The sequence below is a fragment of the Suncus etruscus genome, chromosome 11 (assembly GCF_024139225.1).
Source record: "Suncus etruscus isolate mSunEtr1 chromosome 11, mSunEtr1.pri.cur, whole genome shotgun sequence".
Taxonomy (NCBI): Eukaryota; Metazoa; Chordata; class Mammalia; order Eulipotyphla; family Soricidae; genus Suncus; species Suncus etruscus.
The window spans coordinates 99,944,344-99,957,147 of NC_064858.1; the positions used below are offsets into that span (position 1 = coordinate 99,944,344).

The 12,804-nt window shown below is 35.7% G+C and overlaps 1 protein-coding gene across 2 annotated transcripts in view; it reads left to right on the top strand.

Moving 5' to 3' along the window:
- Positions 1-12,804, top strand: part of CNOT2 (CCR4-NOT transcription complex subunit 2) — a 112,109-nt gene that overhangs the window by 62,238 nt on the left and 37,067 nt on the right. For both annotated transcript variants that reach the window (XM_049782753.1, XM_049782754.1), the window contains exon 3: positions 4,884-5,006. In XM_049782753.1, coding sequence (XP_049638710.1) covers positions 4,884-5,006 — 123 coding nt within the window. The remainder of the gene's footprint in view (positions 1-4,883; positions 5,007-12,804) is intronic.

Here is a 12,804-nt window from a genome sequence, read left to right on the forward strand (position 1 = left end):
AGTAAGGATATTTAAAGTTCAAGGAAAATCTGAATAGATCTATAGTGTTTTATACTAGAAAATTACTATAGATATTGATTAAGTAATGAAAGGAATCATCTGACCAGATTTAGAAAGAGCATTCAATATAAAATAATTAATTTGTTATTGAAAAAGCATAAAACCCTGGCAAGCGTGGAATACAAAGGGAACACTTCAGTCTAGTAGAGGATAATCCTAAGCACCATGAGTGAAGGTTGAGTTCATCTTTGTTATTTAAAGATGCTCCTTTAAAACTGTACAATGGTTTTAAGAGGCTTGAATTTTGCTTGTGAGGTGGATTTTTTTGGTTTATTTGTTATTTTATTCTTTGGAGTTATCCGGTGGTGCTCAGGGATCACTTTTGGTAGTGCTCCAGGCACCACCTGAAGTTTTCTGGGGATCAAACCCAAGTTGGCTGCAGGACAGACAGGTACCTACCTGCTGTAATAATTTTTTGGACCGTTTGTTGTTGTTGTTGTTTTGTTTTGTTTTCATATACAACTGGTTGTGCTTGGAGATCACTCTTGACTCTGCTTGAGGATCACTCCTGGTGGCCTCCAGTGATGAGTGCCCTACCTTCAGTACTCTTTCTTGCCCTGCAAAGGTTTGGGTTCTTGATGGTCCTTTCCAAACTTATTATCCACCTTCTCTTTTTTTTTTTTCTTTTCTGAGGGGTTCACTCTTCTCTGGGTGATGCTTTCATGCCTCTGGCCACTTCAGGACAAGAGATTAGGTATCTTTAAATCTCATCTTTTCTTTCTTTTTTTTTTCAGGCCACACCCATTTGGTGCTCAGGGGTTACTCCTGGCTAAGTGCTCAGAAATTGCCCCTGGCTTGGGGGGACCATATGGGGCGCCAGGGGATCGAACCGTGGTCCTCCCTTGGCTAGCACTTGCAAGGCAGACACCTTACCTCTAGCACCACCTTGCAGGCCCCAAATCTCTTCTTAATATCATTTTTTTCTGTAAAACCTTTTTACTTTTACTGATAAACCTATTTTGTGCTTCTATTGGTGGTATAACATCTGTCTCTCAAAACATGTTATCCTATTGTTGCCCCATAGTACAAGTCTCAGTCCTCTCATTAGCCCATTTTCCCTTATTTTTATCCTTCCTTATCCGCCATCACTCTTAGAATGTGATGCATCCAAACTGCCCCAAACGGTCTCTTAACTTTATGTCTCATATAAAACAAAGATCTGGAGTTCCTGAAGCCTGCAGGCCACTACATGAGTTGCTCTCTATCAGTGTCTCTGACTTCAATTCCTAACATTCTCCACTAAGTTGGTGCTGCTTGAGCCCTGGAAGATCTCTCTGGTCTTTCCCTCCATAGTCCACGGACTATAAAAATCATCATTTCTTCCTGTATGTCTTTGTCTGCTCAGTTCCCTTATTTATCTTCTTGTTACTGTCTTAGTTTCCTCTTCCTGGCCAACTTAAAACACTTGCTTTATCATTCTCTATGGAATAAGGTACAGGCACTTTAAATTAAAACTTTAAAACTAGAATTTTGTTTTTGAAAACTTTGCTTTTTTTTTTTTCTTTTTTCTGATTTTGCCAAGGACTGGAGTATTGTTTGTTTCTAGACATCTATGCTTTGGTACTTGCCTTTGGAGAACACATTAGATTGCTTTTTTTGTTTTTGTCTGCTTTTTTGCTGAAGTCTGAGTAATATTTTCACCAATTTGTGCTTTCTTTACATAAAGCGAGTCTGAAAAAAAAATGTGGTTTTGATGAAAGAGTTACCTTTCTGTTTTTTCTTTGAGGCATCTCATAGTTTTACTTTCAGAATAGTCAACTGCTGTGCACAATATTAGCATGATATTTTTAATTCTGTGTAGTTTCAGTATTATACAAATATTGCAAGAGGATTTTATTTTTTATGTTTAAGTTAATATAGAAGTGTAGCATTTATAAAGAGGAAATACGTTAATACTTTAGCAGTTTTACTGCATTTTTCTAAGTTTCATGCCAGTGATTTCCCATGTCTATAATTTTTCAAAGCTCGTATTTATTTAAAGAGAATAAATGTTTCCTTAACTTGTTGTTTTGCTTTAGTTGGGCCACACCTACTGAGCTACTCAGTTCAGTGCCCAAGAGTTGACGTGCTATAAGACTCAAACTCTTAATTTGCAGGTTATCGAATGAGTCACCCCTACCCACCAGTGAGTGAAACAAATTTTCCTGTTAGAAACTTTGTGTGTAGTGGGAGACAAATTTGTTGAATCCCAATTTTGAAACTACACTCAGTATTAGAAAAAAAAATTGTTTATTTTTGAGCCACACCTGGCAGTACTCAGAACTTAACTCCTGGCTCTGCACTCACTCTTGGTAGTCAGAGGAGACCAAATGGGATGTCTGGAATTGAACCTGATTGGCCACATGCAAAGCAAACTCTGTTGTATGAACACGCTGGCCCCTTGGAGAGAAAACTTTTATGAAATTTATTATAGGCCTTTTTCACTATAGGATATATAAAAATATATCTTGGTTGGGATTGGAGCGATAGCGCACAGCGAGTAGGGCATTTGACTTGTACACTACTGACCCGGGTTCGATCCCTAGCATCCTATCTGATCTCATAAGCTTACCAGGAGTATTTTCGAGTGCCACCTATGCGGCCCAGCCCCCACCCCCAAAAGTGGAGTAAAAGTCTATATTTCACTCTAAAAAGATTAGTAAACCCAAACACACACCACAACAGTGGTCAAACTGTCCTCAGACTGTTGCTTATATTTAACTGAATAGCTTTTTCTTGAACCATAACCAGTCTGGAACTAATTAGCCAAGTTAGTTTTAATTATTTTATGACACTTAAAACATAAAAGAATTGATATTTATGTGATTTCAGCAAACTATAGGTTTAAATTTGGTCTTTAAAGCCTGCAATATGGCTTTCTTGCTTTTCAGTCCCTTGTTTCTTTCTGGAACAGTTATTCTCCTTTCCCTTGCACTTTTTTCAATCAAACCTTTTGCTTCATTGAAAAAAAAAATTAGGTCTGCATCAGATCAATTCAATTGATCTTTTTCTTTCTTTCTTTCTTTCTTTCTTTCTTTCTTTCTTTCTTTCTTTCTTTCTTTCTTTCTTTCTTTCTTTCTTTCTTTCTTCCTTCCTTCCTTCCTTCCTTCCTTCCTTCCTTCCTTCCTTCCTTCCTTCCTTCCTTCCTTCCTTCCTTCCTTCCTTCCTTCCTTCCTTCCTCCTTTCTTTCCTTTCTTCTTCCTTCCTTTATCCTTCCTCCCTTCCCTCTCCCCCCTCCCCTCTCTCCCTCCTTCCCTTCTTCCCTTCTTTCCCTCCCTTCTTTCCCTCCCTCCCTCCTTCCCTCCCTCCCTTCCTTCCTTCCACCCACCACACCTGGTGATGCTTGGGTTACTCCTGGCTCTTTGCTCAGAAATCGCTTTGGGGACCAACCATATGGGATGCCTGGTGATGGAACCGCGGTCCGTCCTACTACTTACCTTACTTACTGCTTTCGCTACTGCTCCGTCCCCTCAATTGACTGTACTTCTAATAAACAATAGTAACTCTGTTGTCTGACTTGGTTTTATTTATCTGATTTGTTTGCTTTTGGTACACACCTGCAGTGTTCAGGGAACCATTGAATTACCTGAAATCAAATGCAAACCTCCCCATGCATGCCATCTGTGCAGTCTCTCTGGCCCTTTTTGGGGAGAAAAAAGTGAAATAAGTTGATTTTTTTTTTTATTTTAATCAAAGAAAATACCCTTTCTTAGAATTGTACTTGTAAAAAAGTATGGTTACCATGTATTCATGTCTTTGCAGTCTCTTATCTTGACTTCGTTTTACTGATCTGATACTAATAGGGGAAAGACAGAAAGGACAAATAATCATAAACAAAATTTAATCATTACAATTTTTAGATGTGGGCTCAAAATTATGTTGGATATGAAAAGACATGTAAAAGCAAAAATGAGAGCCAGAGAGACAGAACCAGAAATTAAGATACTTGCCTTGCTTGTGCCAGACCTCAGCTTGAAGTCCAGCATCACACACTGTCCGTAAGCAGTGCAAGGAACGATTCCTGAGCACATAAACCAGGACTAAGCCCTGCACACTGCTGGGTGTGTCCCACCGGAGCAAAGCGAAAGTTATATAGTGGAGATGTAAACATACAATGGTATGAATGCTATATATTTTGTGTGAGGATATAATAGCTCAACAGCGCATCCTTTGTATTCAGAAAGCCAAGATTTGATCCCTGACATGCTTGGTCTCCTGATTGTGGTGCCCTAGAACAGTAACAAAACAATTCACTTAAAAAATATATAAATGAGGGGCCGGAGAGATAGCATGGAGGTAAGGCGTTTGCCTTTCATGCAGGAGGTCATCGGTTCGAATCCCGGCGCCCCATATGGTCCCCTGTGCCTGCCAGGAGCAATTTCTGAGCCTGGAGCCAGGAATAACCCCTGAGCACTGCCAGGTGTGACCCAAAAACCAAAAAAAAAAAAAAAAAAAAAAAAAAAAAAAAAAAAATATATATATATATAAATGAAATACAGGTAATTGAAACATTAGTCTCAGAGTTACTGATACTGAAGATCCATGTGAAATTTTTGAAAAATTAATCCCAAACGTAAAGTTCTGTTTTAGAATATTATATATACATAATATTTTTCAAAAATAAGTGATATTTAATTCTTTAAAAAAAGTAAGATTATTGTATAATTATAAAACTTTAAATTCTACTAATACCTGGAAATAAGCAGCATTTTAATATTGTTAAATACTGACTTGTAGCACATAGTTGATCTTAATCAGAGTGATTTTGTTTTTCTATTTCATATCGGGGTAAGGGTGACATTTTCCAGAATTTTCTTTTTGATAAAAGTAATGTTTTTGTTTAGGTGACAAACAGCATGTTTGGTGCTTCAAGAAAGAAGTTTGTAGAGGGAGTCGACAGTGACTACCATGACGAAAACATGTACTACAGCCAGTCTTCTATGTTTCCACATCGGTCAGAAAAAGATGTAAGTTTATCAGTTAGTAGCTTGCATTATCTTTACTGAGCAGTGCATGTCTGGTTTCTTGAGTTCTGAAAAGCAGTACCTGAGTTTGAAAGGAGTGCTCTCTTGGACGTGTGACAGTGCTCTGCTCTGGGTGTACCAAGATGACATTCTAATGGACATGAAAGGTTCTATGATTCTTAGGTTGAGAGACAGTAATATTATGATAGGAAGTACTCAAACATGGGATAAGCATATTATTGCTTTTAAATCGTAACTTTAAAAGAATTTATGAGGTAGGTTGTTTCTTTTATTAAAGCAAAAGACCAAAAAGTTAACTTGTAGGGAGATAATGGCAGGCTTAAATATAACTTTACTTTTGTAATTCTAGAATTCCAATAGACCATCTCTAGGGATACTGAATAAAAAACTACGTTTCAAATATAGAAGATGATCTAGAATTATGAATTATTGCTCTGAATCTTATTAGTTCAATAATACCATTTGAAATGAAGGATTTATGACACTAACAAATTGATGAAGTCTTTTATATCAATTATATTCTTTCAATTCTGGTAACTTACCTTAAGTTATACAAGTATATGATAGTCATACCAGTTGGATTCTTATGTTTGTCCTTGTCTCTTTTCTTTTTCAGAGCTTTCACCTACTTTCTATTCCTAATTTCTCCATATATGTAACAATTACTTCAACCTAATAAAGTATTTACTGGTGGTATACAATTTAATGGATATTTTTAAATTAGCCTCTCCCCTACCCCACCTTTTCTCATTTCCTTTTTCCGCCCTTCTCTTCCCCTCCCTTTCCCCACTATCAGTTCTTTCCTCTTCTAACTTGCCCCTTTGTTTTGGTATTTCCTTTATTTTCATTTGTTGAACAGTATATTTTGTCAGCAAACTATCTTATATTATAAAAACTTGTGGCATCTTGTGTGGTGAGTTTTCAGTGTTTCATTCTGTAGCTCATGGAATAATGTCATTATCGCACTGCCCTTTTACGTTTTATACAAAGTAGAATTTAATTCTTTATATAAAGTTTGATATGTTGATCTTTAATAAAAGAACTTGAGATTTTCTGTAGTATCATTGCATAAATAATGTGTGTAATTACTGTGAATTTAGAGCAATTTAAGTTTGAGATACTAATGGATTTTTATTGGTGAGAAACATTCTGATTATAACAATATAAAGTTTACAAACTAAATCTAAAATTATTACAGAGAATGACTGGTGACATCCCCAGCATTGGAGAGCAAAAATAGTATTATCGACTTTTTAGTCAGAATTATTGCAAAAGCACACTTACTGAAAACATACTGGTTATCCTTCCAGTTACTTCATCACAAAAATAACCACAAAACTTAAATTTATTAAGTCGATAGTAATATATATTTAAGGATTTAGGCTTTATAATGTTATGAAGATACATATTTGGATCTTGATTATACCTTCTAGCAAGAATTTATCCAAGCCTCAGGTTATAAAATCTGTCAAATAGGAGTTTAAAGATAAATTACCACTTAGAAATTTCTACTGTTGATTATTTGTTTTTAATTTAAAAAGCACAGAATTTAGAAAATATGCATGAAAGGAGAGAAATAAATAATGTTTTAGTCATGGTTAATTTATTGCACATTTTTGTTACTGTTGTTTTGGTGCATACCTTGTTGTGTTTATGGGGTGTTTTTTTTGCCTCTGTTCCCAGGGATCTATCCTGGTGGTACTGGGGGATCATTTCAGATGCTGGGATAGAAGTATAGTTTGCCACCTTCAAGACAAGCACTTTACATCTTATACTCCTGACCTAGATTTTTTTTTTTTTTTTTGAGACAGCATATCTGGTATATTCAGAGCTTATTTGGCTTTTCTGTGTGTTTAGAGATTATTTCTGGCCAAACTTAGGGTACCATATGTGATGCTCTGGATTGAAATCAGATTAGGTGCATTCATGGAAAGCAATTTATTCTTGCTGCTCTCTTTCCAGCCCTCTGCCAGAAAAGTTGTGCCATTTTTAGTTAGATCAGCTCTTTATGCTTTTGCAATACTATTTTCCTTATGTTATCTTTAAAAAAAAAAACTGTCTTATTCTTTGTTTAAACAAAAAGAGCTTATTTTAATGTATATTTGAACATTGCTAAATTCACAAAAACACTGTAATTTATCTTTTTCTAGTAATTAGCCATTTGTGTGTATGTGTTTTTTCTTTAGTGATGACATTTTTTGTATGACATTTTTCCTTTATTGAGAAACTAAGTCAGTTACAGTATTAAGATTGAATTGGACATCATCTTTCATGACTAATATATACCAATGTCTGATGTATTTTTGGGTGTTTTTCTAAACTTTTATTCTGTTTGTATGACAGCTACAAAGTAGTTCCATTGCTATAAATTTCAAGACCATTCCACACATTAGTCTTGGGCTTGGAAGACCATATTTACAGAGTACCGGGATCAAACCTATGTTGGTCACATTCAAGGCAAATGCCCTACCAACTATACCATTGCTCCAACTTGTTTGTTTCTAGGGAACATAGACTCTGGAAATTATATTTTCTGAGTTAATATATAGCTTAGCCACTTGATGTGTTAGCTTGCTTTTTGATGTAGTACCTTAATCTAACTCTGTATTAATCATTTATCATACTGATAAATTTTAAGAAGGCAAAAACTTTACCTATCCAGTATATTGCTGAGCTTTTTTAAGAACTTATATAATGAGTAAAACCTGGGCTCTAGTAGACCCTCAGTAACAGAAAGAAAATAATTTATTAAAAAAAGGGAGAGAAGGCCAGCGTGATAGCGCAGCTGTAGGACATTTGCCTTGCATGTGGCTGACCCAGGACAGACCTCGGTTTGATCCCTGGCATCCCATCTGGTCCCTCAAGCTAGGAGCAATTTCTGAGTGCAGAGCCAGGAGTAACCCCTGAGCATCACTGGGTGTGACCAAGAAAATAAAATTAAAAAATTAAATAAAAATAAAAGGAGAGAATGGAATTGGTACTGATTAACATTAATTGCAGATGATATGACTATCTAGAATTTGGGGACCATCTTCTGAACCAGAGTGGTATAGCAGGTAGACAGACCAATTGCATTGAACATGGCCAATGTGGATTCAGTCCCTGGCATCTTATATGGTCCCCCAAACCTACTAATAAATGACCCCTGAGAGCAAAACCCAGAAACCCTGGGTGTAGCCCCAAACCATGACAGAAAACCTTAGGAATCATCTTTAAAAATTTAATAGGAAATATATGTAAATTAAATCTGTGTAAATGAATGTATTGAATGGAATTGAATTTATGTAAATCAAGATATGTAAATTAAATACCTGTAAATTAAATGTTTAGTTTCAACAATAAGAGATTCATAGTCAAAATATATCATTATTTATTTATTTATTTTTGGTTTTTGGGTCACATCCGGCAGTGCTCAGGGGTGCTCCTGGCTCTATGCTCAGAAGTTGCCCCTGGCAGGCTCAGGGGACCGACCATAAAGGATGCCGGGATTTGAACCAGGGTCTGTGCTGTGTTGGCTGCATACAAAGCAAACACCTTACCATTGTGCTATCGCTTCAGCCCCCATTTTTTATTTCTGATTATACTAACCTCTGTATTTATAAGACTGGCGGCCCATGTTCTTTAGGGAATATTACATTAACTACTGTGTGCATATATAAAACATATTAAAAACTAAGAAAAAGTTTGAGTAGTGAATATTGACACTTTGTTTTATGATTATTACTTCCTTAATTATATGAACATTCCTCTAGGTCTAAACTAAAATGCTTGCAGTATAATACAAAGGTACTTATTAATTTATTTTTTAAAAAGAACTTGAGTATTAAGGGGTTTTTTTTTGTTTGTTTATTTTTTTGTTTTTGGGCCACACCCAGTGAGGCTCAGGGATCACTTCTGGCTATGCATTCAGAAATCACTCCTGGCTTGGACCAAATGGGACTCTGAGGGATCGAACCGTGCAGTCCATCCTGGGTCAGCCGCATACAAGGCAAATGCCATGCCACAGTGCCGTCGCTCCAGCCCCAAGTATTAAGTTTTTAGTAGAAATTAATCACATGAACTATTTCCGCATATGTTGTACCTTTTAATTGTTCTTTTGTTCACATATTTTAATTAAAATTGCTTGAGGTGGCTAGATCATTGTACAGCTGCAAGGTTACTTGCCCGTCATGTTCCAGCTTGGTCCTTGGCACCACCTGGTCTCCTGAACTTACAAATAAGTGTAGGTCTCTTCACCTCCAGAGTAGCCCACTGGGATATTCCCAGCACTGAAGGGGCCCTTGTACTGAATTGAATTGCTGGACTGGTTAGCCAAGCATTGCTATTGGGGCCTCTGCACTTTCTGAGCACCACTTGGGAGGTTTCCCTCCCACTAAAAAATTAATATTTCTTGAAATACTTGTGCAGTAAACTCATAATTTGTTATTTTGTATCTGATGTATAAGTTAACTAAATTATGTGAGTCGACTGTTTTATATTTCTTCTGCTCCCTACTTTGACTTTTTCTCTAGGTCTCTTATTTAATCTGTTGCCTTCTTATAATCTTTTGGTATGTCACAATGAATACGTACTTATTTTTTTAACCATACTTTAAAATATTTGTAGCTTCCATCCAGGTTTTAAACTGTCTTTTCCATCAATTTTTTATTTTGCAGGTAGGATATAGTCAAAGTCATACTTTGATTTTTTTGTCTTAGAATAATAATCAAATGTAAAAAAAAGTCACCATACTTTTAGGTATTTATGTAATTTTAAAAGATTATTTTAGGGGCCAGAGCAGTGACGCAAGGTGGTAAGACGTCTGTCTGCCTTGCATGAGCTAGCCTAGGACGGACTGCAGTTCGATCCCCCGGCATCCCATATGGTCCCCAAGCCAGGAGCAATTTCTGAGCGCCTAGCCAGGAGTAACAAACCTAGAGCATCACTGATTGTGCACCCCCCCAAAAAAAGAATATTTTAAATTTATTTTGTTTTTGTGATTAGGGAATTTAAATTAATAAATTATTGTTACAGCTTTAAGTCATTTGTTCTATAGAAAGTAACATTTATTCAAACTGATTTTAATTTTTTTATTTAAAAAATTATTTTGGTGGGAGAGATCATCTGGCAGTGCTTCTGACCCTGCATTTAGGTATCACTCTAGTAGGACTCGATGCCATAGGGTACCAGAAATTGAACCCAGGGCAGCCATGTGCCTGACAAGTGCCCTATCAGCTGTTCTGTATCTCTGTTCCCCAAACTGATTTTAATATTTCTTTTTCTTTTTCTTTTTTTTTTTTGGACCACACTCAGTGACTCTCAGGGGTTACTCCTGGCTATGTGCTCAGAAATCACTCCTGGCTTGGAGGACCAGATGGGACATTGGTGGATCGAACCACAGTTGGTCCTAGGCTAGTGCGGGCAAGGCAGATGCCTTGACGCTTGCGCCACTGTTCTGGCCCAGATTTTAATATTTCTTAAAATAAGTCTTGTGATTAATGGACTACTTATTGGAGGTGATATTGTGAAAGGTAATCACTTCTAGGAAAGATGAAAGGGATAGAATATTTTAATACTTAAGTATGTTGTGAACTGCTGGCAAATTAGATTTGCCTATTGAGCTTATTTAAATATAAAAGTAAAACAAAGTTTTGCCCTGTAAGTCACAAATTTCAGAGATAAAACAGAAAGGTAAGATTTTAGTGGTTTGTAGTTTTTTAAGTTCCTTGATAATCTATATTAAAAAAGGAGAAAGGCAGGGGTTTTTGATAAGAAAATCAAGTAAAATTACAGTTCTACTTGCTTCCTCATTTTGATTATTTTGTGACTGCAGTTTTTATTTAAGACTTACAAAAAAATAAGGAAGCAGATAATTGTAATGATTTTAGACTTGAAGCATGATAGCCTTGTACTGGTTTCAGTACTTGAAGGTCATGTGGCATATAATGCTTTCCTGCCATTTCCCTCTAAGAATATGTTCTCATTCTACTGAGAATTTGTGATAAGGTTTCTTTCTTTATCTTCTTAAGAAAATGTTTATTAAAATAGGATTCCCTTTAAAAAAAAGACCTCCAAAGCCGAATATTTGACCGCTATTGTTACTGAATATCTTGCCCTGGGAACTGCTACTACCATTTCTTCAACACTTACTAGGTGCCTTATCTTACCTCGCTTCATCTTCACTTTTGCTATTTCAATCATACAGAAAGGAAACAGAGACTTGACTCTTATTGGTAAGTGGAAGAACCAAGATTCAAACACAGATAGTTTTCTGACTCCCAAACTGGGCTTTTTCCATTTATATGGCATCACCTGTTATTTGACTCTTAAACTGAAGTTCTATTTTCTTTTAAGAAATCTTTTATTCAGTAATTTTTAGCATTAAAAATAATACAATTTTGATTTTTATTGTAGTTATTGCTGTGCTAGGATACATTTCTCGTGAATTTTCTCTGCTCTCAATAACTATGCTTTATCAAATTATTCATTGTGTGTGCATCCATTTAGCACTGATACAGTTTGTGGAACTTGTTTACAGAATTTAAATTTTTATTCCACGTGACACTCAGGGCTTACTCCTGGCTATCCACTCAGAAATCGCTCCTGGCTTGGGGGACCATGTGGGATGCCGGAGGATCGAACCGCAGTCCATCCTAGGTTTGCCCCATGCAAGGCTTGCGCCACTCCCTTTTAGTTTATTCTTACAATTTAGAAATGAACCTTTGTATGCTTAAGATAGTTCTCTTGTGATAGCAGTCACTAATAAGTCATACGGTTTAAAATAATAAATTTTTGATCATGCCAGACACATTATTTTACTTTAATATTTAGCTTATGTGTCCTTTGAATTTGAGAAGGAATATTTATGGTTTTGATGCTTTTTTTAGATAGTTACTATATTTCAATCCTGTTCTTTTTAACTTTGTTCTATTATGAAAGAGTGATTTATATTATTAGTTTAAAGCTATTAAAATTTTTTGTAAATTTCAGAATAGCCAGAATAACTCAGATTTTGACATCAGAATAGTATAAAATTCTTACTATCGAAGCTCTGTTGTTTAAATATTTTTTCTTTGAGTTTAATTTAGTCAATGTCAGTATAGCTCTTCTGGAAACCACAGAATGGTCTTTAATATTTTGCCCTTTCTATGGTTCTTTTCCATAACTTCTCTTTTCCTGTACTCAGCTATTTGTAAAATGCAGTGATAAAATGCTGTTGATTCTACCACCAGAATGCCGCCTCTTTGTAGTCCCTCTTCTGCTATTTTAATTTAGAATCCCACCATTTCCATAATTCCATTCTAGAAAGGAGTTTGTGTCACTACCTTGCTTACCATTTATTTTTATGGCATAGTTAGTAGTCATTTTTGTAATGCATTTAAGATTGCTTAAGCCTAGTCTCAGTATGCTGTTATATTATTTCCCATTTTAAGTACTATTCTATATAGGAATGCACCTTCCTTTCCCAATTGCTCTGTTATCTGAGCACTAATATTTCTTATGTATTCTGATGAGGTTACCATCACCACTTATTCTAAAACTGGACTATTAATGGTCTGTATCCATATCTGATATTACTTCTCCATAAAGTACTTCTTTTCCCTTAAAATTAAGTTTCTCTGGTGATTCCTTGGAAGATTTGTGTAAGTTTTTGTATTTTAGAATATAATTAGTTTTCAAACTCTGATCCCAACTTTATATGTAATTTAATAATCTACAGTTTAGCTATTATCCCATTTACTTTTCTTAATCTCAATTTTTAATTTTTCTTTTTGTTTTTTCTTCCTTTTTTTGGTTTTTG